General features: G+C 38.3%; 1 protein-coding gene across 12 annotated transcripts in view; it reads left to right on the top strand.

Annotated features, from left to right (window-relative positions):
• Positions 1-27,856, top strand: part of APC (APC regulator of WNT signaling pathway) — a 140,880-nt gene that overhangs the window by 87,469 nt on the left and 25,555 nt on the right. For 8 of the 12 annotated variants that reach the window (XM_032156667.2, XM_058440613.1, XM_032156665.2 and 5 more), the window contains 3 exons: positions 8,771-8,875; positions 23,306-23,404; positions 26,781-27,159. In XM_032156667.2, coding sequence (XP_032012558.1) covers positions 8,771-8,875; positions 23,306-23,404; positions 26,781-27,159 — 583 coding nt within the window. The remainder of the gene's footprint in view (positions 1-8,770; positions 8,876-23,305; positions 23,405-26,780; positions 27,160-27,856) is intronic. The other 4 variants (XM_058440614.1, XM_058440616.1, XM_058440615.1 and 1 more) reach the window with 1 other exon arrangement.

Below are 27,856 nucleotides of genomic sequence, written 5' to 3'. Positions count from 1 at the left end.
TGAATTACATGAAAATGTACCTACTGAATGCTGAAACCCCCACTGGCATCCAGGCTCATAATCTCCAGGCAAGTTTCTGGAAGGAACTTCTATAAGAAATGTTACTAACCCTGATTCTGCTGGGAGAACATTAAAAAGGGAGAAAAAAAATGAGAAGAATGTGACTAACCCAAGAAAAAAAACTTAAAGAGACTTACATGGAAAAATTCACCAACAAAACAACCCACCTAGATCACCCTATAGGGTAACTATAGTTGACAAAATCCATTCTTCAGGCGTAGAGCTTCATTTAACTTTTTCATAGGTAGCCCACTTTTAAATATGAGTGGACACTAACTACCAGACAGTATAGATCATTCTAGGAAGATTCAATATCCAAATAAAAGGAGTTCCAAAAAGAAAATGGAGAAACTAGTGATAGAAAATTAGAGAAATAAATCAAAATTTCCCAGAAATTTTAACAAGGGGTTTAGTTTTCCAAAAAATTGGTCTCTCCAGTATCTAACATCATGTATAAGAATAATCCTATACTAAGGCACATCATGAGGAAATTTCAGATCACTGGGGATAAAAAGAATATTCTAAAAACCTAGAGAAGGAAGAGAAAACAAATTTTACATAAAGGAACAGGAATACAAATGCCTTTACATTTGTAAATAACAACCCTGGAAACTGGGAAGTAGGGTAGCAATTTCTTAAAACTTTTTTTTTTTTTTTTTAAAGAGACATGGAACTAAGTCTCTTAAAAAAAAAAAGTAGGATGATCTAGCTGGGTTGTTTTGTTGGTGAATCCTTCCATGTAAGTAAGTCTCTTTAAAAAGTTTCTGTCGCCCAGGCTGTAGTGCAGTGGCGCAATCTCGGCTCACTGCAACCTCTGCTTCCTGGGTTCAAGTGATCCTCCCACCTCAGCCCCTGAGTAGCTCATGTGCCAACATGCCTGACTAATTTTTGTATTTTTTGTAGAGACGAGGTTTTGCCATGTTGCCCAGGCTGGACTCAAACTCCTGAGCTCAAGCAATCTGCCTGCCTTGGCCTCCCAAAGTGTAGGATTACAGGCGTGAGCCATCGTGCCTGACCCCTCTTAAAACTATTGAAAGAAAATATGTGCAGCTATGTTTTGACCCCAGTTCTTTGACACCACTGTATATCCTCCAGTTGGGTTCAATTTTGATCCTAACTACCCAGAGTTAAAGTCAACTCCACAAGTAAAGACAAAGTCGATCACAAGACTGTCCACTTCAAACACCAGCCACAAGTTTTGGGTGTCCCCAAGCCACCAGGACTGCTGTCAAGCTGTCTATAAATTCCACCCGTGTGAATGTGCTGTGGTACCATTCCATTCTGACACTAACTACCCAGAGTTAGCACAGCCCCAACAGGTTAAGAGCCAACTCCTTCACAAGACTCCTCCCACCTCAGATGCCAGCCATAAATGTTGGGTATCTCCAAGCCACTCACATTTCTGCCCAGTGCGTTACAAATTCCAGGCTTCCCACATCCCCTTCACATTCAATAATTCATTAGAATGGCTCACAACTCACTGAAAGTGCTATACTTAGGTTTAACAGTTTTATTATAAGGATACAGATCAAGAATGGCCAAATGAAGAGACATATGGGGCAAGGTCTAGGGAAGGGGTAGGGATGGGGATGAGGGTGCAGGGATTTCATGCTTTCTCCTAGTGGAATCTAGGCATGTCACTCTTCCAGCACTTCATTGTTTTGTTTTTGTTTTTGTTTGAGACAGTCTCGCTCTGTAGCCCAGGCTGGAGTGCAATGGCGTGATCTTGGCTCACTGCAACCTCCGCCTCCTGGGTTCAAGTGATTCTCCTGCCTCAGCCTCCCTAGTAGCTGGGATTATAGGTGTCTGCCACCACGCCTGGCTAATATTTTGTATTTTTAGTAGAGATGGGGTTTCACCGTATTGGCGAGGCTGGTCTCGAACTCCTGACCTCATGATCTGCATGCCTCGGCCTCCCAAAGTGTTAGGATTACAGGCGTAAGCTACCGTGCCTGGCCTTTTCCAGCACTTCAGTGTATTCACCAACCAGAAAGCTGCACTGAGTTTTGGTATCCATTATTTTTATTGGAATTTTATTCTGTAGGCATGATTAAATAATTGGCCACATGAGGATTAAACTCAATTTCCATCCTCCTTCTCTTCCTGGAGGTCAGTCTGGCCCAAAGTTCTAACTCTCTTATCACATGGTGACAGCCACCCATCTTTTTGCTATCTGGTGGCCTACCCTGAGTTGCCTCATTAGCATAACACACACCCCTATCACTGGAGAAATTCCAAGGGTATTTGAAACTCTCTCAGGTATAAATGAACAAAGACCAGCTGTATTTTTTTATTATACCATTCTAGCCTTTAATCAAAGTGTTAAATTTGAGAGTGAAATAAAGACACTTTTAGATAGGCAAAGTCTCAAATATGTTTTTCTCATGCACCCGTTTCTGGAACCTATTAAAGTATATACTCAAGTGAAATTGAAATGTAAACCAAGAAAAATGAATTTTTGGAACTCAAGACGCAGGGGATATAATACAAGAGAAAGAGATGAGCGAAACTACAGAGTAAAGATGAAGGGACATCCTGAGATAAATGGTAAAGAAAGCAACCATTCCATATTGGAACTATTGAGAGGATTCCAGGAGACATTAAGTCCAAGAAGATGAAATCAGCAGAATACCTGCTGTTTCTGAATGTATTGAAGGGAAAGGAAATTTACACAGTAGGAGAGAAGCTGCGGATCAGGCATATGTACCCAGAAAACCAAATGAACAAAACAATAAAGATAACCTTTAACTCCATGGACAACAAGAAGTTATAAAGGAAGGTGATCATAGTATACCACCTGCCAGCTATGATTAGAATTTAGGAGTCAAAGTAATGTAAATAGTGAAAAATTTGTGTAACAATAAAGTGGAACTGAAATAAAGCATTCAACTGAAAAATGCAGAACTAGCCATTGAAGCAGGTTATTTGGAGATCAGGGGATGAGTATACCCCCTTCCCCAAAAACTCAGCTGAAAGAGATTACAAAGAGTTCTTTCAAAAAGATTTTCATCCATGTCTGGCTTTTTTAATATCTGAGGAACTTTGGATTTAGTACATCTGAATCTGAAATATGTAGAAACAGGTATTTGCTAAGTAGACAGTTTAAGTACAATGTGATATTCATAATCCTAAAAGCAGTTTAACATGACTGTCTTAAGCCAATAGAAGTCAAATATTTGCGATTTAAAGAATGTGTTCATTTTTGCAATGGACTCTTTTTTTCCTGGCCTTTGCAAGGACCAGGAAAAAAAGCGGTATTTTTTTGCTCCTTTTCAGTTCTGTTGGTATTGATGTATGTAGCATTCTACTTATTATGACCCTTTTGGCTTTCTACGGTAGTTTTTAATGTGTCTTTTGTCCTTAAGCAAATTCGTTATGGTCTATTTTCTAAATTATTTTTAAATAGGCAGTGTTTTGTTTTTAATTGAATAGCTTTAGTTACAGTTAGTTCTTTTCCCCCCATCTTTCTCGTATTCTGATTATTACTGTTTTGCTGCATCTAACAGGTTTTGATATTTCTAAATCAATAGTCACATTTTTTTCTAGTTGATTTATTTGTATAATATAATATAACCCTCTATTTTATTTAATGCTGTTCACCATGAATTTCACTGTAGTACCATTTATTAATAGTAATCCTCATTTTCCAGTACTGTTACAAGTTTCAGGTTAGAAACTTGTTTGTGTTTCTTGTATCTGTTCAAAACTTTGTATTCATATTATTGGATTTAGGGCAGACTGTCTGCTACTATTATCCAATCTCTTATTGCTTCCTTTTGTTATGATGATAGTTACATCAGTTGCATTATTCTGATAGTTTGTAAGTGTAAACCAAAGGAAGGTGCCATTTCACATTTAAGAAAGAACAAAACCGCTTTTTATAATTTTGCCGTTTGTGGTTTGTTTATTGCATTATTTTATTCTTCTAATGTAAGTTAGAGGGATAAGCTAGAAGATGGAGAAAATTGGGGATTGGACACTTGAAAATTAGTCATAGAGCAGTAGATATGAGAAAGGGAAAAGTTTCTGCCAAATAATTTCTCTATCATGAAGCATGTTTCTTATAGCATTTTCTTTGGACTACCTGCATTATAACTCTGGTTTAAGGTCTAGATGCTGGGCATGATTTAAGTCTACTAATTATTACACATGATTCAAAACTCAGAAGTTACATAAAGGTATGTGAGGCAACCAATGCTGTGACTTTCTTGTGTGTTCTTCCAGAAATAGTTTATTTATTGACAAGCAAATACATTGGGTGGAATGGGAGCTCTGAGGACAATGCAGTGTTTTAAAAGATAATAGCAAACGAAGAATACTTACTAAAGTATTCTTGCAACTCATTAATAAAGATAAATACAACTCAACTTTTAAGTGGGCAAAAGATTTAAATAGGCATTTCACCAGAGAAAGTATATATAGGAATGGCAAATAAGTACATGAAAATATACTCAATCAGTAAGGAAATGCAAATCAAAGCTCAAGTGAGATACTGCTTCACACCCATTATGATGGCTTTAATCATAAAGGCAATAATAAGCATTGACGAAGATGTGGAGAAGCAGGATCCCTCATTGCTGGTGGGAATTTAAATAGTACAGCCACCATTTTAAAACAGTTGAGTGATTCCTCAAAATATTAAACATATAGTTATGTGACTCAGCAGTCTTACTCCTAGGTATCTAGCCAAGAGAAATGAAAATATATGTGTACACAAACACTTAGACTTGTTCGTTCACTAGCAGCATTTTTTCATAATAGCCTCAAAGGAGAAACAGTGCAAATGTGTATCAACTAGTGAATGAATAGACAAAATTTGTTACATCCCTTCAGTGGAATATTATTCAGCAATTAAAAGTAAGTTACTGATGCAGAGTTTATAACATGGATGAACCTCCAGAACATGCTAAGTAAAATAAGCCAGAGACATAAGTCCATTTATATCAAATGTCCAAAAAAGGCAAAATTTATCAAGACAAAAAGTAAATTAGTGGTTGTCTGACTATAAGTGGAAATGAGGATTAACTGTAAATGGACAGCAAGAATTTTATTGGAATTATGAAAATGTTCTAAAACTGGATTACAGCTGTGCTTGATAAATCTAAAAGTCATTTAATTGAACACTTAAAATGGTTGGATTTTGTGATATTTAAATACCTCACCAAAATTTTTTTTCAAGTTCTATCACCTAGAGTAGAAAACCTTGGAGAAATTGTAAAGCAACTATGGAAATGAGGAAACTAGTTAGAATTAATCTTTCATAATAGTGAGCAACCACTTCTTTTGTCTTCAGTGTATCAGAGAGTGCAGGCAGGCCTGTAGCCTAGGATCAGTGAAAGAATAAAAAGAAGTAATTAGGAAAGAGGAAGGAGGAAAGAAAATGAAGACAGTAAATGTTAAATGGTAGTTTGGGTTGGAATTGCCTGGGTTGGAATTCCAGCTCTGACTCTGCCATTTACTAGCTATGTGGCTGAAAGCAAGTTACTTATGTTCTCTATGCCTCCATCTCTTTATCTATAAAATGGGAATAATGGCCGGGTGCTGTGGCTCATGCCTGTAATCCCAGCACTTTGGGAAACTGAGGTGGTCAGATCACTTGAGGTCAGGAGTTCACGACCATCCTAACCAACATCGTGAAACCGTGTCTCTACTAAAAATACAAAAAATAACCAAGCATGGTGGTGGACGCCTGTAATCCCACCTACTCGGGAGGCTGAGGCACAAGAATTGCTTGAACCCGAGAGGTGGAGGTTGCAGTGAGCTAAGATTGTGCCACTGCACTCCAGCCTGGGCAACAGAGCAAGACTCCATCTCAAAAAATAAATCAAATGGGGATAATACTTCATAGTGTTAGTTTGAGGATTAAATAATAAGTGCTAAGTGATTAGTGCATAGTAAACATTGGGTTTTTTAAAATGTTACCATATGCATCATCCATCACCATCATCAGTCACATTTCTGGTTTCTCCCACTTGTCTGGCTTTTTGAGACAGGGCCTCAGTCTCGCCCAGGCTAGAATGCAGTGACACCGTCATCGCTCACTGTAATCTCAAACTCCTAGGCTCAAGATCCTCCCTCCTCAGCCTCCTTAAGGGCTAGGATTACAGGCCTGAACCACTGTGCCCAGCCTCTCTGGCCTTTATAGACTCATCTTCCTTTCTCTGGACATTAATTAAGGGTATTTCCTAAGACCTATTTTTCTTTTCTCTGTATCTTCTCTTCCTAAGCGGTCTCATTTCTGCTTAGGGTTTCACTGACCATATATATGCTGATGGCTGTCAAATTTATTTTTCTAGCCCTGAGATCTGTACGAAATCTCTGTATCAGCTCTACATCTTCACTGAGTCATGTCAGAGGCACTTTAATAAGGGCGCGGTGGCTCATGCCTGTAATCCCAACACTTTAGAAGGCCAACGGAGGTGGATCCAGGAGGTCAGGAGTTTGATATCAGCCTAGCCAACACAGTGAAACCCCATCTCTACTAAAAATACAAAAATTAACTAGGCATGGTGGCGGGCGCCTGTAATCCCAGCTGCTCGGGAGGCTGAGGCAGGAGAATCATTTGAGCCGAGATCGCACCATTGCACTCCAGCCTGGGTGACAGGGCGAGAATCTGTCTGGAAAAAAAAAAAAAAAAGGGGGCACTTTAATATTACTCAACATATTCAAAACGTAATTTATGATCTCCTCCTCCTAAGCCCTCTTCAGTACCCCACCTTCCAACAAAAAACCTTCATCCTCCCTCAGTATTACCTATCTCTGTGAGGGGTAGCACCATCATTATTGAATTGCGTGAGCTAAGGAACATAGGAGTAATACTCGACACCAGACCTCTTCCTCCACTCCCTATATCCTGTCAGCGAACCCGATCAGATTTACTTCTATGTCACCACTTCTTTTATCTCTGTCACTGCTTCCCTAGCACATAGTGCCACTGTCTCACACTTACATTAATACATTAGCCTCCTAACTGGTCTTTCCTATGTTTCCTCCCTACTTAGACCATTTAAAATATTTTTTTAAAAAAGTAAATTTACTTGCAACTTTATCCATTAATATATGAGTATTAATTATGTGGGGGCAATCATGCAGTGGCCTCACTGTAACTTGCAAGTAGAAAAGGCAAGAATGCCATCTAAGAATCACAGAAAAAGACGTTAAAATCAGATTTTTTTTTATCATATTCTTTTTGTTCTTTCCTCCTTATTTTTGGTGCTTCATCCACACCATGATTCGTTGACATGCTAAAATAAGCCACACTCCCTCCTACCCTGGGTCCTCTGCATATGATCTGTTTTACCCAGAACACTCATCCTCTACTCCTCCCCTTTGCCTAGTTAACTCCTATTTACTCTTCAAGTCTTTACTCTGACAGCACTTCCCAAGAGAGCTCTTCCAAACCTCCAGACTATATCAATCATATCTCTCTGTTATATATACTTACAGCACCTTGTATCCTTCTTTCATGGCATTTGTCAATTTTACCTTTATTATTTCTGTCATTATTTGACAGTGTCCCTGTCTAAACTGTAAGGTCCAAGAGAGCATAGAACAATGTCTAGTTTTGCTAGCACTGTATTCCCCAGCATCTAATGCAAGTAACTAACAAGGTAGATGGTCAGTAATTTTCTTTAAATATATTGACATCTTCACTACGTTAGTGTCAAATCTTTGTGGTCTTAGATTCATTTTGTCTCTAGGTTGACTTTGTATATGTATATCTATTCTTGTGGATTTCATTGAATTCCATAGCTTGATTTTCAGATGGTACTAATTATTCTTATATTTCTGGATTACTGAGTGCTACCTCACTTTTGCCAGCATATAACTAATACTAGTTTATTGATGGGAATGTTGCATATAAATTAATTTTTTAAGTCACATTTTTTTAAATGATCTAGGAAAGCTTGATATTTAAAGAAATTCCGTTAGGAATCGTTTTGTAATTTAATTATCCACTGTTAGGTCAGATTTTTAATGTATAATTTTTATTTTAGATATTGTTTTCCTAGAACAAGCCTATAGGTGTTTCTGTAAACGACAGTGAGAAATTCTTTTATTTCTTTAATTTTGTGGTGGTATTTTTATAAAGTGACTGCTTTGTACTAGAGATAATCTATCTTGAAATGACTGCTTTTACTGGATGTAATCTGTCATTTTAATTTCCTGTTAACAGATGGTGGTTGCATTAGAGAAGGCTTTGGGTTTTATTCATATCAGAATCTAAGAGCCTATCATTTTGTTTTACCTAACTTTTATTAGAAGATATACATATATATATTCTATGTATAAATATTCCTAAGTAGAACATATATATAAGCTTAGGTAATAGTTTAACTGTTGTATTTGCAGCTCCATTAAATGTCAGAATCATGTGACCTTGCAGAAAAGATAGCTATTTGTTCTACTTGGGTTATGTTCCTGATAGTAATGTGAGCGCAGCTGGTAGAGGATGGCATTCCTGTGAGCCTCAGAAAATCCTTTGTCTTGTGCAGCTCTAATGCTCGAGGGACATACTTCACTTTCCCCTTACCAAGATAGTCGACTGCCAATCATACTGGAGGTTATGAAGTATAATACGCAGTTCCATGCCTTTATCAGTCTGTATAATTGATGCATTCACAGCTTTAAAACAAAAAAGAAAAAAAGCCATGGGCTAAGAAAGCCTACACCATTTCTGCATGTACTGATGTTAACTCCATGTTAACAGAGGTCATCTCAGAACAAGCATGAAACCGGCTCACATGATGCTGAGCGGCAGAATGAAGGTCAAGGAGTGGGAGAAATCAACATGGCAACTTCTGGTAATGGTCAGGTAAATAAATTATTTTATCGCATTTTTTGAAGTTATTTAAATATCAGAAAAGTATGAAGCAAGATGGTTCTAAGAATGATCTATAAATCTTACCTATTTTCTTAGTCCTGAATGCATATTTCTAGAAGCATTCAGTACCAACATGCTGTCATTTCTCTTTATTATATCAGCAATAATGCTGTAAGGATTTTCTAGATCTATTTCTATAGCTATAGATTGTGTGTTTATGTTTTAGTCTAAAATGATTGTGAGTAGTTTTTTTTAATAACTCTAAGCTGCATTTTGATTATATATATGATTTGACCTAGTTATTTTTGCTTGCCTTGAATAGTTTTGCTCTTTCACTAAGACATTCAATGTAAAGACATTTTTATGGGTTTTTTTTAAGTTATAAAGGCTTTGTTATGTCCTGTTGTACTTAAAGATGGTGTAAATCTAGAAATCCAAGTCTTACTGAAAAAGATAATTGTAATGCACACAAAAAAGTAAGGAGACATGGCCTAATTGTGCTTAATATTACCACATCATTTTCAGCAAAATTATGAAAATAAACTTTTTTTTTTTTACGTACAGAACTATTATCTTATTATGCTACCATCAGTTGTCTATTAGATTTTTACTGAAATACAGCGCAATAGGACAGAATTTTTCTTTAGGGTGTTCTGTATTCTCCAAATTTTCTTCAATGAATATTTTTATAGTGTAAATGAATGACTTTTTAAAAACAGAATTTCACTAAATTGTTCTTAAAGGTAATTTTTCTACTGTTGATACAGAAAATTTTCTTAGTCTCTCTAGGTTACTTTTGATAGTATTGTTTTTAAGAATATGCTTCTGTTCATTAAAATGTAAAGCTTAAAATGTCTTATTAAGTATTTAAATTTATTTTACTGAGTTAAAACAAACATACTTCATTCAGTATTACTAGTTAGCATTATATTGGAAAACAAGTGGTAAATTAGGACAAAGGCAATCACATTTAAACAGCACATTTGAGTTATTTATCTGTCTTTTGTTTAGGGAATTAGTTGGAACATTTATATATTCCTACACATATGTAGAAGGAAGAAAAATTCAATCGTATATGACAGAAAAAAATATTTCCAAAGGAAGAGACCTACTCTTAGTGCTTTGGGTCATCTTCCAATTATTATGTACTTTGGAAACCTTACCTATCCAGTAAGCTGGCTATGATAAATTGGATCCATATTACACTTACTACATCAAAATAAATTCTAAGTAGATTAGATTTAATGTCAAAATGGAAACCATTAGAAATATATAAAGATTAGAAGAAAATGTGGGTAGCATTTTTATAATCATGATATAGGTGGGAGACCCATAAAGAAAGGATTGATAGATTTCACATTACAGCATGAGACTTCAGTATGTCAGGAAATCATAGCGAGATTCCAAAACAAACAACCAAAATCACATTATTTGCAAACATTTATGACATGTAAAAAGTTAAAATTCAAGACGCAAAAAACAGTATTTATATACCAACTATTTAAAGAGTATCTTAAAATGGTTCCAAGCCATCGTAGAAGTAAAAAAATAAATAATAATTTAAAAAATAAAATGGGCAAAGGACAGGAACAGGAAATAAAAGAAGAAATTAAAATGACTTGTAAACATGGAAAGATGATCAACTTTACTAATCAAGATATATAAATACAAATTGAAACTAAAGTCAGATTTCATGGGGGGGGCCATTGAGTTGGCAAAGATCAATAACACTCAGTATTAGTAATGGTGAGCAAACAGGCATTCTCATATATTGCTTTTAATTGTATGACATGAAACAGCCTTTCTGGAGAGCAATTTTGTCAAATGCATCTAACATTATATATAATGTGCCTGTTGTGAAGCTCATCATTACAACATCTAAGATTTTATGCTAATGAGATAATCAGTCAAGAGTGATCAGACATGTTTGAAGAGATTCATCATAATATTAACAATAGCAAAAAGTTAGAAAGAACCTAAATGGACATTGATCATAAATTGGTTAAATTATTAGTCAGCTGTAGATTAGTTAAGTGGCTCTGGAGTCACCAAACCTGGGAAATCACACTCCCTCACTAACTAGCTTAGTAACAAAAAGTCTCTGAGCTTTAGTGTTTCCGCTTTAGTAAAATAAGATGATGATAAAACCTCTACCTCATAGAACAGTTGGGAGAGTTAAATGCAAGATACCCCTAACACAGTCCCTGGCATATAGTCAGTGCTTAGTAAAAGGTAACAGATTCTTTTGTTAACAACTGCTAATAATTATCTTTAAATTAACGAATGTGTATTATATGCCAGATACTGTGTTGGACTCTAGAATTGATAAATGAAGAAGACAGACAGTCCTTGGCCTCATGGAACCTATATGGTACATCCATGCAAATATTAAAAATGATAAATTACATCTCTGTTTATGTAAAGATCTAATTTTTAGCCTTCAGTGTTGCCTTTTCTAGTATATCCTTCATATTATTATTATTTTATTTTATTTTATTTTTTTTTTTTTTTTGAGACGGAGTCTTTGTCTGTCCCCCAGGCTGGAGTGCAGTGGCGCAATCTCGGCTCACTTCAAGGTCCGCCTCCCCGGGTTCACGCCATTCTCCTGCCTCAGCCTCCCGAGTAGCTGGGACTACAGGCGCCCGCCAACACGCCCGGCTAATTTTTTGTATTTTTAGTAGAGATGGGGTTTCACCGTGTTAGCCAGGATGGTCTCGATCTCCTGACCTTGTGATCCGCCCGCCTCGGCCTCCCAAAGTGCTGGGATTACAGGCTTGAGCCACCGTGCCCGGCCTCCTTCATATTATAATCAGTTATTCTTCTAAAACACAAATCTGATTATATCACTTATTTGTTTAAACCTTTCAGTGGCTACTCACTTCCTGTATATTAGAATCCAGATTCTTCATGTTGATTACTCTTCCAAGAGTATCTCACAATATTTGCCCCCATTTCTCACGACTCCCTCAACTTCAACTTCTTCAGTTCCTTGAGTATGTCCAGGCCTTCCACAGGACATTCCTTTGGCCTAAAACTGTCTTCTGCTTCAGTTCATATTATATGTTTTACTCATCCTTCCCCGCTGTTTAAATGTCACTTCTTCCTGGACATTTTCCTTGTCTCCACCTACCTGGAATAAATAAAGTACTATTTGATACACTGTATTCCTGCTCTCATAGTGCTTAGCACAATTTATCATTGGTTTAATTGTCTTCCTTCCTTTTTAAAGTCCTTTAAGCCACACCTGCTCCTCACTGTATGCCAAACAACTAATATGTACCTGGCAGAGAGCATTTATGTTGAATATTAATAAATATTATTGACTTAGGTAATTATAACTTTTTTTTTTTTTTTGAGACAGAGTCTTGCTCTGTCACCAGGTTGGAGTGCAATGGTGGGATCTCAGCTCACTGCAACCTCCACCTCCTAGGTTCAAGCAATTCCTCTGCCTGAGCCTCTCGAGTAGCTGGGACTACAGGTGCATGCCACCACACCAAGCTAATTTTTGTATTTTTAGTAGATACGGGATTTCACTGTGTTGGCCAGGATAGTCTCAATCTCTTGACCTCATGATCCACCTGCCTAGGCCTCCCAAATTGCTGGGATTACAGGCGTGAGCCACCGCGCACAGCCAATTACAACTTTTTTAATTTAAAAAAAGCAAGTATGCTGGGCGTGGTGGCTCACACCTATAATCCCAGCACTTAGGGAGGCCAAGCGGGAAGGATTGCTTGAGGGTAGAAGTTCGAGTTCAGCCTGGGCAACATAGGGAGACCTCGCCTCTGGAAAAAAAAATAAAAATTATCCATGTGTGGTAGTCCCAGCTACTTGGGAGGCCGTGTGGGAGGATCACTTGAGCCTGGGAGGTCAAGGCTGCAGTGGGCTATGATCATGCCACTGCATTCCAGCCTGGCTAACAAAGCAAAAAATATTTTTTTTATTTTTATTTTTTGTCTAAAAAATAAAAAACTTAAAAGCAAGTAAGTGTGATCTCATTATACATATGTATAATGTGTGTGTATGCATAGAGAAATGTGTGGGAGAATGTTCTTTAAAATGTTATCAACAGTGGGATTTTTGTGGGTTTTACTTACTCTTTTGTGTATTGTTTTATTTTTTGTAATGAACATGTATTACTGTAATTTATAACAACTAAAAACCATTTTCATTTTGGGAAAATAGAAGAAAGCACTGTCTTGATTTCCGTTGTATGGTAGTTTAGGTTGTCTTACTTCAGAGTCTTACCATGACATACATCATGTCATTTATGTCAGTATAGGGATGGCAGAGGAGAAGATCTATTGAAAATAGTAAATCAGGGCCCGGTATTCATTCCTCCTTTAAGTAATGAACTCTGACAGTGCTGTGGATTCAAGGGTAAACATAAGCATGTTTGTTTAGCAGTAGTAGTCATAGACTTGCCCACCATGTTGGTGTTTGTATGACACTAATGCTGCTAATACTATCTGGTTACTTTCAGTCGCTGTTTTAAAACATTGCAGCTATTCCCAGATCCTGTTGTAGGTGTGCAGCCTGTATCTGTGGGACTGTGATTTGTTATTCCAAAAGTCCTTTCATCTAAGTAGGATCTATACACATGACCGCCTCTTGGGGTTTATTAGTTTGTTTTGTTTTATTGTTTGCTCAAAAGACAAAAGCCACCGACACTAATTGAAAATGAAAATCAGTCTCTTTGACTTTCTCAGGATCACAGTAGCATGCTCTGCCAAAGTTCTGTCCTAGAGTAATTCTCTTCACCACCACGTGGGAATGCTACCCCTTCTCTGACCTGGTTTCCTGCCCACAGCCATTCTGTTTGAAAAATGCTTCATTGGCTTCCCTTGATTCTTAGAAAAATGATAACCATTTATTGTGACCCAGGTAATCTGGCTTAGCCTTATGTCGCATCTCGCTCTCACACCTCCACGCTGGCCTTCTCTCAGTACCTCATATTTACTGGGCCTTCTCCTACCACAGCCTGTGCACATCTATACCTGTTCCATATAGTGCTTGTTTCATCCCATTTTGCTCAGTTAACACCAGTTCATGTGTGTCTGAGCTTAAGCAGCAGTTTCTCAGAGAGGCTCAAATAGATCAAATCTCACTATCATAGGCTGACACAGCATGTTCCTCTCCTTTGAAGACTACTACATTTGCAGTTTTACATTAATCTGTGTGATGACTTGATTAATATTTGTGTTTCCCCCACTAGACTGTAAGCTCCAGAAAGGCAGAGATTCTATCTAGTTTTGTTATTTTCATACCCTCAGTCCCTGATAAATAGTAGATAACAATAAATATGTGGTGTGTGGAAGACCAACTAATATCCCTGCTAAAGAGAGGGTTTCTTGATCTGTTTTTAATCTCTCATGGAAGTTAAATGGAAGGAAAAGCTTAGGAGTAAATTATACACACAGATCCCTGCTTGCTTAGCATATAACTATGTGTATAATTTATTAGTTGGTTCTCAACTTTATTTATTGATTGATTGATTGATTGATTGATTGATTGAGACAGGGTCTCACTCTGTCACTGTACTCTGACTGGAGTACAGTGGTGCAATCTTGGCTCATTGCAACCTCTGCCTCCCAGGCTCAAGCCAGTCTTCCGCTGTCATTCTTGGATAGCTGGGACCACAGGTGCACACCACTGCGCCTGGCTAATTTTTTAATTTTCTATAGAGACAGGATCTCACTATGTTGTCTGGGCTGGTTTTGAATTCCGAAGCTCAAGCAATCCTCCAACATTGGCCTCCCAAAGTGCTACGATTGACTGGGCATGGTGCTCACACATGTAATCCCAGCACTTTGGGAGGCTGAGATGAATGGATCACTTGAGGTCAGGAGTTCGAGACCAGCCTGGCCAACATGGTGAAACCCCATCTCTACTAAAAGTACAAAAATTAGCCAGGCGTGGTGGCGTGTGTCTGTAATCCCACCTACTTGGGAGGCTGAGGTAGGAAAATCGCTTGAACCTAGGAGGCTGAGTTTGCAGTGAGTTGAGATTGTGCCACTGCACTCTAGCCTGGGTGACAGAGCAAGACTCTATCTCAAGGAAAAAAAAAAAAAAAAGGTAAAACCAAAGTGCTGGAACTACAGGCGTGCACCACCATGCCCAGCCCGTGGAAAGTTTTGACCAAATATCTTCTGTATATCAGAGTGTTTCTATGGCAATTAGAATTTGACAGTTTACTGTGGTAATTGTATGTTAGGGAGTTCTGGGTTTTTGTAATTTGTTATTTGGGGAATTTAAGAAATTAGTTTTTCCAGTACCCTTTATTCTTTTTGTAAGTTACATTGTTACTTTTGAATCAACCATATATAATTTTTATATAAACAATATTTTTATACTACACTACAACTTACTCTTGTCATTTAATAATGCTTTTGAGATATCTTTTCCTATCTATATGTGGTTTATAGATATGGAAGTTTTTAATCCATTTTTCTTTCACTGTTTTTTCTTTTTTTCAAGCAACCTCAGCTTTTCTATTTGAAATTTAGAACTGGGTGTCTGGTAATAGCCAGTATATAATAATAAAGCTCAATTAAAAGTGAGAAAAAGATGGAATGATAGAAAAACCCACTCTACTGCCACTGATTTTTAAAACTTTTTCTTATGGAAAATTTTAAACATATACAAAGACAATAATATAGTGATTCATATCCACATGTAACCCATTCACGTTAACCTCCCATTTTATTTTTTAAGAAGATTCCAGGCATCATCATCACTTCTTCCCTGTTTCACTGTGTATTTACAGAAGATAAAAGTACTTATTAAAAATACATACCTGGCCAGGTGTGGTGGCTCACACCTGTAATCTCAGCATTTCCAGAGGCCAGGGTGAGCGGATCACTTGAGGTCAGGAGTTCAAGACCAGCCTGGCCAACATGGTGAAACCCTGTCTCTACTGAAAATACAAAAATTAGCCGGGTGTGGTGGCACGCATCTGTAGTCCCAGCTACTCGGGAAGCTGAGGCAGGAGAATCACTTGAATCTAGGAGGCCGAGGTTGCAGGGAGCCGAGATTGCACCACTGCACTCCAGCCTGGGCAAAAGAGCGAGACTCTGTCTCAAAAAAATAAAAAAATTAATAAATAACTGCAGTGGCATTATTACATCTCCAAAGACTCTAACAGTAATTGTTTAATAGCATCATATATCCAGTCGGTATTCAAACTTGCAGTTGTTTCATAAATGTCTTTTTCACAGTTTATTTGCCTCAGGGTCCAGATAAGGTCCCTGAATAGAAATTAGTATATCTCTGATGTCTGTTCTGATCTCTGTGTTCCTTCTTTTTGTTTTACGGCCATTTAGTTATTGAAGAACTAAAGTTGTTTTTCTTTTTTCTTTATGATTTTCTGGGGTTTTGTTTTTGTTTTTGTTTTTTCAGTCAGGATCTCACTCTGTCGCCTGGGCTTGAGTGCAGTGGCACAGTCACAGCTCACTGCAGCCTTGAACTCCTGGGCTTAAGCGATCCTCTCGAGTAGCTGGTGCTATAGGCACTCACCACCATGCCCTAGGCCTCCCTCTGTTCCCTGTTCCCCAGGCTGGTCTTGAACTCAGACTGATCTCAAGCAGTCCTCCTGCCTCAGCCTCCTGAGTTGCTGGGATTACAGGTGTGAGCCATCATGCCTGGCTTCCAAAGGTTTTTTTTATAGAGTGTCCCATACTCTAGATTTTGCTGATGACTCTCCATTATATACTTCAACATGTTTCTTTATCATCTGTATATCCTATAAATTGGTAGATTTCAGTATCTGAGAATATTCAAGAAGTAGAATCAGTCAAGCTTAGGGATTGGATATGAGTGTTTAAGGGGAAGGAGAAGTCAAGAATTACTCCCAGGTTTCTGTTAGGCAGCTAGAAGGGTAGTGATGCAATTTAGTAATAATGCTAGATGAGAAGGAGGTTTGTGAGAGAAAATAATGAGTCTAATTTTGGAAAAATGTTAAGTTTAACTTTAAGGATGTTAGGTCTGAGACATCAAAGCAGAAATGCACCTGGGTGCAGTAGCTCATGCCTGTAATCCCAGCACTTTGGGAAGCAAAGGCACGTGGATCACTTGAACCCAAGAGTTTGAGACCAGTCTCAGCAACATAAGGAGACCCTGTCTCTAAAAAAAATACATAGAAAAAAAAAACTAGTCAAGCGTGGTGGCATGTGCCTGCGGTCCCAGCTACTTAGGAGGCTGAGGTGGCTGACCCTGGAAGGTCAAGACTGCAGTGAGATGGGATCATGCCACTGCACTCCAGCCTAGGCAACAGAGTGAGACCCTCTCTCAAAAAAATAAACGCACAAAGTAGAAATGTGAGGTAGGCTATTAGATTTGGAATTGAGAGGAAAGGTAAAGAATTGGTAAAGGTATTAAAGATTTTTACATCCCCAGTGAGTATACAGTGAGAAGATGAATACCTAGTCTAAAATTCCAAAGCAGTAGAATAATATTGTTCCAACAAAGAGGGAACAGTTAACAATTTCCACCACTGCCATGAGGACTAAAAAATCACCTTGGGTTTCACCAAAAAAAATGTTCGTTGCTGATCTTGTCAAATGCAACTTCCTTGGGCCTTCTTTCCTACTATATTATATTGGAGTGAGTTGAAGTTAAATGGAAGGTTAAAAAGTAGAAGAGAGCGGTCAGGCATGATGGCTCACGCCTGTAATCCAGCACTTTGGGAGGCTGAGATGGGCAGATCACGAGGTCAGGAGATCAAGACCATCCTGGCACTGGTGAAACCCTGTCTCTACTAAAAATATAAAAATCAGCTGGGCGTGGCAGCGCATGCCTGTAATCCCAGCTACTCGGGAGGCTGAGGCAGGAGAATCGCTTGAACCCGGGAGGCAGAGGTTGTAGTGAGCCGAGATCCTACCACTGCACTCCAGCCTGGTGACAGAGCAAGACTCCGTCTCAAAAAAAAAGTAGAAGAGAGCAATTTTAGCTAACTGTAAAGATGTCTAGATGTGAACTGCCCAAGAGAGAAAAGAACATTAACTGATATAGACTGTAAGTTTGAGAGAAAATTTATTTCTGTTTTTAAGATAGAAAAGATTAGGATGTTTGAATGCTGATGGGAAGGAGCCAGTAGAAAAGAGAGTTGAAGATCCCTAAGATCAAAGAGAAATGGGGAGAGAAAGGATCCAGAGCACATCTAAAGGGATGGACCTTAGATAGGAGGAGGGGAACTCTGATGCCACAGCAAAAGGTGGCGATGGATATATATGCAGGTAATTTTAAGGTTCTGGTTAGCAAGAAGTTGAGGAAGTTTTGTCTGTTGGCTTCTATTTTTTCTATAAAATAGAAGGTAAAGTTATATGCAGTAAGAGAAGAAGAGCCACAGTTTTATATGATACAAAATGAGGCATATCAAAAATAGCCAAAGAAAAGAGAGCTGACAAGGGAAACAAAAAGATGGCAGTTATAGCACGGAGACTCTAGGTGTATTGGTGACCATAAATGTATATCGACAGCATCCTAAAGAGTTACGTAAGTTTCTCACATGCTCAAATTTCTCGAATGCTGCCTGGCACTTCATGTCAGGGTGTAGAGAAAACAGACAGTTGGATTCATCTGTGGTTGCAGTGTTTCCAGACAAATGGGGTGGAATAAGTGCAGGGCAAAACTGTTAAAAACTAGCAAGAGGTTTATGAAAGTGATAACCACAAGAAATCCAACCTGAAATACATGCTGGATTTGCTAGTCATTTCAAGGAAGCAATATCTTACTTGCGGTCAGGAGTTTGAGACCAGCCTGGCCAACATGGTGAAACCCTGTCTGGACTAAAAATACAAAACTTAGCCTGGAGTCGTGGCACATGCCTGTAATCCCAGCTACTCTGGAGGCTGAAGCAGGAGAATCACTTGAACCTGGGAGCCGGAGTTGGTAGTGAGCTGAGATCATGCCACTGCACTCTAGCCTGGGCAACACAGCAAAACTCCATCTCACACACACACACACATAAAGAAGCAACGTCTTAGAGAAAGTTGAAGACCAGGAAATAAAAGAGCATGAAGTAAAACATTGAGGATGTATGGGTATTTATAAAGCATTGAATGTGGATGCTACAGGAAAGTTGGATAGGAAAAAGGACAGTGGGAAATAGGGTCTCACACATTTTGACACTGAGAGTCAGGAATCATACAGCGAGTGCTTCTATCTTTGGACAGTGAGCAAAGCTGATTCAAGGGATGTGCAATCATGACTGACTTAGCAGGTCTTGAGGTTGTGAGGAAGTTCATCACACTCAAGTTTCTTCAGAATTTAGTTATGAGTTGGGTGGGAAACAGTTCTTAGGAAGTTATTAACCATTCCTTGTGGATAGGGAGACTGTAGTCACTCTGAAAGAAGTTGGCTCAGGTCTAGCCTCAATAAAACGCCCAAGAAAGACTCTCATGGACCAAGTTCTAGGCTCATAGAGAGTACGAGTATGTGTACCTCTTGTTATCTCCTAATAATAAATACATCTAAATTTCTACTGAGACAGATTGGGGAATGAGGAGTGTCTCAAAATCCAGGAGCTATGTGGGAAGATAACTCCTGGATTTCTAAGACTGAAGCTTAGAAAAGATTTGTTGTCTACACTGAAATGAATGTCAGAAACATGTTTTATTGTGGAAACAGGTTTTCCCTTGTTTCCTAATTAAACCTCCTGTTTTCTTTTGTTTGAAGTAGTACATTAGTTAGCTATTGCTGCATAACAAATTGCCCCCAAAACTTAACAGCATTAGTAGACATTTATATTTGCTTCTATGGATCAGAAATCCTGGTGCAGCTGAGCTGCCTGTCTCTTGTTCAGGGTCTCCCACAAGACTTCAGGGTATTGCCTGGGGTTGCAGTCATCTGAGGGCATTATCAGGGGAGGATCCGCTTCTAAGCTCACTTACGGCTATTGAAGGCCTCAGATCCTCATTGGATGTCAGCCAGAGAGACGTCAGTTCCTTGTTGCATGGGCCTCACCACAGCAATTCACAGCATAGTAACTGGCTTCCCCCAGAGGGAACAAGAGAGGTGCCCAAGATGGAAGCCACGTCTTTGTAACGTTATCTTGAGAGTGCTTCTCTTCACCTCTATAGCATTTTATTCACTAGCAGCAAGTCACTTAATCTAGCCAAGACTAAAGAGGAAGGGATTACAAAAAGGCGTGAATACCAGGAGGCAAAGATCTATCTTAGAGGCTACCTACAAACAGTAAAAATATTTAGACATCTTCAAAGATGATGTGTTTGCTTCAGGACAAAGACTCATTTCCCTTCTATAGACCAAGAAAAAGGTTCCTTGTCTGAATTTACTAAAAAAGCCCCAACTATCCTCCTTAGCCTGAGTCTCAGTCCCTCAGATCTATCCTTTATTAGTTACAACCCGAGTGAGCTCCTTATGTTCAGATTTATTTGTAGTTCTGCCTCCCCTTCCTCTCCACACACACAAACACAACTATACCATATTCTTTCTGACCCTTGCTTATGCCTCTGCCTTTGCCTGGGCTGCCCTGTGGCTAATCCCCCTCATTCTTTTTATTAACTAAGTTACTCCTCATGGTTCAGGTCCAAATTCAGATGCCACTTTTTCAGGAACCAAGACTGAATTGTGTGTCTTCCTGTGTGTTCATATAGTTTCTGTCAAAGCACTTACCCACACGTATTTTCATGTTCAGCTCCTCATCTAGATTCTGTATGTAGTGTGGGTGAGAATGTCTTATTCAGTTATATCCCTGGTGACTAGCATACTACCTGGAAAGTAGCAGGGGCTCAGGCAGTATTTGTTGCTTGGTTGCATGTGGATTTAAAGACCATTCCAGAAGCAGTCAATAGCTGGTGGCAGTGGAAAGAGATGTAAGATGTGTCTTTCCTTGATGCCTCTTTTCCCTTCCCTAAGGAGGATTACTAATTAGTTTTGTCCTAGAAGTGTCCCTGAAGGACTAGTCAGCATAAAGAGTCCAGACCCACAAAGGAAGTAGAGACTGGGAAGGGGAGCAACTCTGGACTCTGAACTATTATTCTCAGTCCAACCCCAGACTTCCCTATGTGAGTATGAATAAGTGGATTATCTTGCCTTTATATGGGGACACATTTTTTAAAACCTCTCAAGTTAGGATTTTTTAAAGATCACTTTTATTGAAGAAAGATTAGTATGTGATAAAATGTACCCATTTTAAGTGTACAGTTGAATGAGTTTTGACAAATGTAGTTTTCTCTTAAAAATGCTGATCTAAAATACCTAATTACTGTGAATGATGATCTAGTCAGGAAAACCTCACCTTGGCTTATAACATGACTTATACAGAAGTTCTAAGCAGCCCTCATAAAAATTAACTTTGGAGTATTACCTATTTAAGGACTTTATAACAAATTTATAACAAATTTGAACAAGGAATTTATGATGAATTCAGAAATCTCTGTATGAGCACTTAATTATTACTTGATTAAAATCCTGACGAATCACTTAGGAATGCATCGTTAACAGTTTTCTATGTTGTCTACCTAAGTGGAAGTTAACTGGCAAAGAGTTTACGTTGGTAGCTAACAGGGAAGAAAAGTTTCTAATAAGTCACTGTAGCTAGGCTCATTGGCTTGTGCCTGTAGTCCTGGCTTCTCTGGAGGCTGAGGTGAGAGGATCACTTGAGCCTAAGAGTTCAAAGCCAGCCTGTGCAACATAGTGAAACCTCGTCTCTAAAAAAAAAAAAGAAAAGAAAAAGAAAAAGAAAAAAAATCACCAAAAGTGAAATTTATGCACAAAAGGAAATTATAAGGTGTGTTGATTCCAAATTCTACCTTGTACCTTCTAGAGTAGGAGGTGCCATCTCACAGTCCTCAAAACCTATTACTCCCATTGTGGTTTTCTCTTTCCCTTCTCCAATTAGCCAGAGCATGTATATCTGAAAGACAATTCGAATGATGTCCTGCATCTTGATATTCTTATGGATTTTACTAATAGCTCCTCATTTATTTATAATTCAACAAATATTTTGTGGATACCTACTAAGCCTAAGACCACCGTTGGTACTAAGAATGCAGCAGTGAACAGAATAAAGTTTCTGTCCTCAAATAACTTACATTTTAGCTTTTCATTCTGCAAGGTTGAGAACTGCAAAAGAGTGCCTGCAAATATTGCTGACACTATTCTTACAGTCATTTCCTTAATTATTAATGAATGGATTTAGCTATGGCCTATATTTTGATAGGTCCCAGATATTTATCTGCAACCCTAACTCCTGTCCAGAGTTGCATCCTTTGTTTTCAGATGCCCATTGGGCATTCTTACTGGATGTCAGATTCAAAAGTGAGCTCAGTTTCCCAATGAAAGCCATCATTTATTTCTGGGTTTCCAATATCCATTACTAGCATCATTACTTACCCATTCATCCAAGCTTGACACCTCCAAGTTGTCCTTGACTCCCAACCTCTCTTTACTCACATCCAGTCAAGTTATTCAAGCCAATTAATTTGACCTTCAATTCAAGCCAATTAATTTGAATATCCTTCAAGAGCATCCCACTTCTCTATTCTCACTGCCTTAGTTTGTGCCCTCAGAACCACTCAACTACTGAAAATACTCTCTCCGTCATTTCCTACCTGTGATCACTCCATGCTATTTTTAAGACATAATTCTGATTGTACCATTCTCCTGCCTGAAGTCCAGTGACTCCACAGCTTGACAGCAACATCTTTGAAATGACATGAGATACTTAATGATTTAACCCAACCTTTATCTCCAACCATACAGTACCTTGTGTTCTGTCCACATTACATTGGAACACTCCACGCTCTCTGTATTTGTACCTTTGCACAGTCTCCTCCATCAGTCTCCTGTCACAAAATGCCTACCTTAAATGTTACTGATTTTATATAGCCTCTAATAGTTCCTACGCAGTAATTTCTTTCTTCCTGTTTTCCCTCAGTATTTCGTTCATTCTTCTACTGCGGTGTTTATATTATATTGCACTGCAGTCATTTATTTTTTCATGTCTTTCTCTGGTAAAAGTTTCAAACAGACCTTTCTAAACTGTGAGATCTTAGAGAACTTGGACTGTAGCAAATTCATACTTAGTTTTCTGGCAATTTGGAGCATTTCAGAATTTGAACATTCCTTCATTGCTTTTCATCAGTGAACTTATCTGAATGTGGTTTTATTTATTTAGATCTATGAAAAATTACTACCCTAGAATTTCTTCAGTCTTTGGTTAAGTCCATTCTGCAGTTTAATGTTCATATGCAAGAAACTCTCTTTTCTTTAGTTTTTCTCTAAAATATACTTAGTAAGCTTATAGGTAAAAAATATTTTAAACAGTTGTAATGGTCATACTTTTTATGATGTATTTAATTGTTTACCATAAAGACACTTCATTTGGAGTACCTTACCATGATGTTGTCTGTATTTACCTGTAGTCTAAATTATACTATCTATAATTTGCTTAATTTTTAGGGTTCAGCTACACGAGTGGACCACGAAACAGCCAGTGTTTTGAGTTCTAGTAGCACACACTCTGCACCTCGAAGGCTGACAAGTCATCTGGGAACCAAGGTAACAGAAGATTACAAACCCTGGTCACTAATGCTATGAATACTTTGCTAAGACATTCTTGGCCAGGCGCAGTGGCTCACACCTGTAATCCCAGCATTTTGGGAGGCCAAGGCAGGTGGATCACTTGAGGCCAGGAGTTCAAGACCAGCGTGGGCAACGTGGCAAAACCCCGTCTCTACTAAAAATACAAAAATTAGCGAGCGTGGCGGCACACACCTGTGGTCCCAGCTACTCAGGAGGCTGAGGCATGAGAACAGTTTGAACCCAGGAGGCAGAGGTTGCAGTGAGCTTAAATTACACCACTTTCTAGTGGAGAATTCTGATTCACAGTCTCTTAAAGAAATGACATATTTTTATACAAAGTAGCATAAACAAAGGAAAAATCAGGATTATAAAAAGTGCCAGACTAGCTAATTTTTAATTCTTTTTCAGTCTTTACGTCCACTTTTCTGCAAGAGTACTGAGTTCCAGCCAAACTGGCTCACTTCCTTCTTCCTGAACACTCTCTGTGACTTTCTGCCTCCCTTCCTTGCCTACATTGGTGGGGACCACCATAAATGTCTGTCAGAATCCTAGCTAGCCTTCAAAACTCTTCTTTGGCTTTGCTTTTTTACAAAACATTTTCTGATTCCCAAGGTCCTTTTACCTCCCCATGTGATCCATCTGCCTCATTTGAATCACTAACAATTTGTATGAACCTGTCTTTTGGAAATCAGGAAATGTTTTTTTACTTATCTTTTGCTGTGTCTAACACGGTGCCTCCGCATGAGTAAATATGTATTGAGGTGAATGGAAAAATTATGGAAGTTGAGTGTTATTTCATGCTGATAAGTGAGCTTTCTTAGAGTATCTTTCTTAGATGTTAGCAAATATTTTAGGATTTGGGAATAATGTTTGAAAAGAAAATAGTTACTTTAGGCTGGATGTGGTGGCTCACGCCTGTAATCCCAGAAATTTGGGAGGCAGAGGTGGGTGGATCACTTGAGGCCAGGAGTTCAAAACCAGCCTGACTAACATGGTGAAACCCGTCTCTACTAAAAATACAAAATTAGCCAGGTGTGGTGACACATGGCTGTAATCCCAGCTACTCAGGAGGCTGAGGCAGGAGAATTGCTTGAACCTGGGAGGCGGAGGTTGCAGTGAGCCGAGATTGTACCATTGCACTCGAGCCTGGGCAACGAGAGCAAAACTCCATTTCAAAAAAAAAAAAAAAAAAGAAGAGGAAAATATAGTTACTTTATTAAAGTCAGAGATTTTATTTTATTTTTATTTATTTTATTTATTTATTTTTTTGAGACGGAGTCTTGCTCTGTTGCCCAGGCTGGAGTGCAGTGGCACGATCTTGGCTCACTGCAACCTCCACCGCCTGGGTTCAAGCAACTCTTCTGCCTCAGCCTCCCAAGTAGCTGGGATTACAGGCACATGCCACCACACCCGGCTAATTTTTTGTATTTTTAGTAGAGATGGGGTTTCGCCATGTTGGCCAGGCTGGTCTCAAACTCCTGACCTCAGGTGATGCGCCCATCTCTGCCTCCCAAAGTGCTGGGATTAGAGGCGTGAGCGACCGCACCCAGCCCATCAGAGATTTTAATATTCACTAAGATGAAATGAAATTCTAATATTACTAAACAATGTATTTTCAATTAACTCGAATTCCATTAATTGTTTTCACAGCATACTCTATATACTCTTTCTTTACTGTAAATAATATAATAGCTCTTGAGAAATGTATTACTGAAATAACTAATGTTGATTTAAGTAATGATTTTAGAATAATCAATGATATTCTCACTATGAGTCTTAATCCTGTTTATACTTCTTGGGACCTGTTATATGCCAATCACTGTGCCAGGAGTTGTATGTACCTTATCTCTAGTCCCCTCTAAAATTCTATGAAGTATTCATATTTCTCTAAATGAGAAAACTGAAGCAAAAAAAGTTTTAGACATGGAAATTTAATTCCAGATCTGTCTAACCTCAACATGTAGTTTTTACTATAAAGAAAATCTTGAATATTCAAGAGTACTTTTGTGTGAAAACTGGCAATTAGAATACTATTTCTTTTTGAAGTGATTTATGCATGATAATATTAAGACCCTACTATGTATTTTGAATGCTAGCTACTGTCCTATACATGTATTTTTTTTTTATCTTAATGGAGAAAATCTTATTAGGTAGGTAAATTTCTCCATTTTGCAGCTCAGAAAACTGAGGCTCAGAGAAATCAAATAGCTTAACTATAATAGCATCACAGCTTGCTCCTAAGATGTAGAGCCAAAATTTGAACCTAGCTCCGGTGAAAACCCATTTATCCACAGTCTTATACTGCCTTCCTAAAACTTTCATCTCTAAAGGTATGTGTGTATTTACACATTTAAAGCAGCATTTCTAAACCTCAGCACTATTGGCTGGATAATTCTTTGTTGCATTGTAGAATGTATAGTGACGTCCCTGGTCTCTAACCACTGGATCCCCCTAAAATACCCATCCTACAATTGTGACAACCAAAAATGTCTCCAAGATGCTGTCAAATGTGTCCTGATGGAGGCAAAGTTGCCCCCAGTTGAGAACCATTGACTCATAGGGATGATGCATTCTTTATATAATAGCCTCTACTTTTATATAACACCCTCTAGCGTTAAAATGAGTGGACCATGGTCCGGGTTAACTGGGTGCCATTTTCCTGTTTCTAATCTGCTTCTAAGTAAATACTTAGAATTTATTGTCAGAGAGTAATTAGTACTTACCAGTTGCTTTTTAAAAAACTGACTACAAATCCTGGCTCTCACTCTGTATGATCATGGCATTTTCTTTTTTATGACAAAACGTTTTTAAATTTATAATCATATAATTTTAACAATATTATCATCTGACGAGAATTAATGATTGCTGAGAATTAGTACTTACATTTGTTGCAGAAATGTTTTCTATTTATTGCTTATAGGTATAGATTAAATGAAGTAAGATAAAGTTTTAAATTGTGTAAAGAATTTAGATAAACTACATTCTCTATGTGTGTGAAATCCGTTGTTTTTCACTGATTATAGTCAGTGGATTAGCACCAACTGATATAGGCAAACAGCACCAACAGTTTGTTAGTGAGTATGCAAAAACCTACTTTTTCTTTTAATACTGTATATTACCACTCATACTATTTACTCACATAAACAAATTGGTGATGATACATAGATTTTTAAATAACACTGATTACTTAATCCTGGAAAGGTTTTGGGGTTTTTTTTTTTTTTGGCAGGGGGTGGGGAGGGTTGTTTTGTTTTTTTAGAGTTATAGTAAATATCCCATTCATCACTTAATTGGTTTTTGGCTTTTGGATATTAAAGTCATAATTTTGTTTCTAAACTCATTTGGCCCACAGGTGGAAATGGTGTATTCATTGTTGTCAATGCTTGGTACTCATGATAAGGATGATATGTCGCGAACTTTGCTAGCTATGTCTAGCTCCCAAGACAGCTGTATATCCATGCGACAGTCTGGATGTCTTCCTCTCCTCATCCAGCTTTTACATGGCAATGACAAAGACTCTGTATTGTTGGGAAATTCCCGGGGCAGTAAAGAGGCTCGGGCCAGGGCCAGTGCAGCACTCCACAACATCATTCACTCACAGCCTGATGACAAGAGAGGCAGGCGTGAAATCCGAGTCCTTCATCTTTTGGAACAGATACGCGCTTACTGTGAAACCTGTTGGGAGTGGCAGGAAGCTCATGAACAAGGCATGGACCAGGACAAAAATCCAAGTATGTTCTCTATAGTGTACATCGTAGTGCATGTTTCAAAGCAAATGTGAAATTTTTAAATAGAAAACATTTTTAGTTAATATGCTGTCTTTATGACTAAGAGGAGGAAATTCATATCAGCCATTTGTGCTACTCATATTTAAAGATTAGGTCTTTATTTCCCTAGAAGAATTTAGCAAAGGAAAATGTTATGTGCACTACTATAAGAACAGTAAGTCAAGAGAAATTTATACAGTCATAGCATAGTATAGGGCCTTAGTAGAGCTAGGAAGAACTTGAGCAATTATGTTGCCCATCTTTCACTTCATAGCTGAAGCTCATTTCATAGATGAAAGTGATTTTACATAAGTTCCTTTAGCCATTAGTGTCCAAACCATAATCTTTTACATTTGCATGTCATTATATTCAGGGGACACAGAGCAGCGTTACATCTGTTATGTTGTTTGCTCCTCACATCAACCTAGTGAAGTAGGAAGGGAAGGTATTATCATCTCCATTTTACAGATGAAAAAAACTGAGGCTCAGAAGAGCTAAAGGACTTAACTGTGGCCTCACACCTAGTAAGTGGTAGACCCAGGAACAGAGCCTAGATCTCCTGACTCTCAGCTCGGTGCTCTTCCTACTGTACTATCCAGCTGTAGACAGTGGACCCCAGTTGCTGGGAGTGATAATCCACCCAGCTCTTCACTCAGGAAGG

This window comes from Hylobates moloch, unplaced genomic scaffold, assembly GCF_009828535.3.
Source record: "Hylobates moloch isolate HMO894 unplaced genomic scaffold, HMol_V3 SCAFFOLD_6, whole genome shotgun sequence".
In the NCBI taxonomy this organism is placed as follows: Eukaryota; Metazoa; Chordata; class Mammalia; order Primates; family Hylobatidae; genus Hylobates; species Hylobates moloch.
This window is presented reverse-complemented; position numbering and strand designations above follow the sequence as displayed.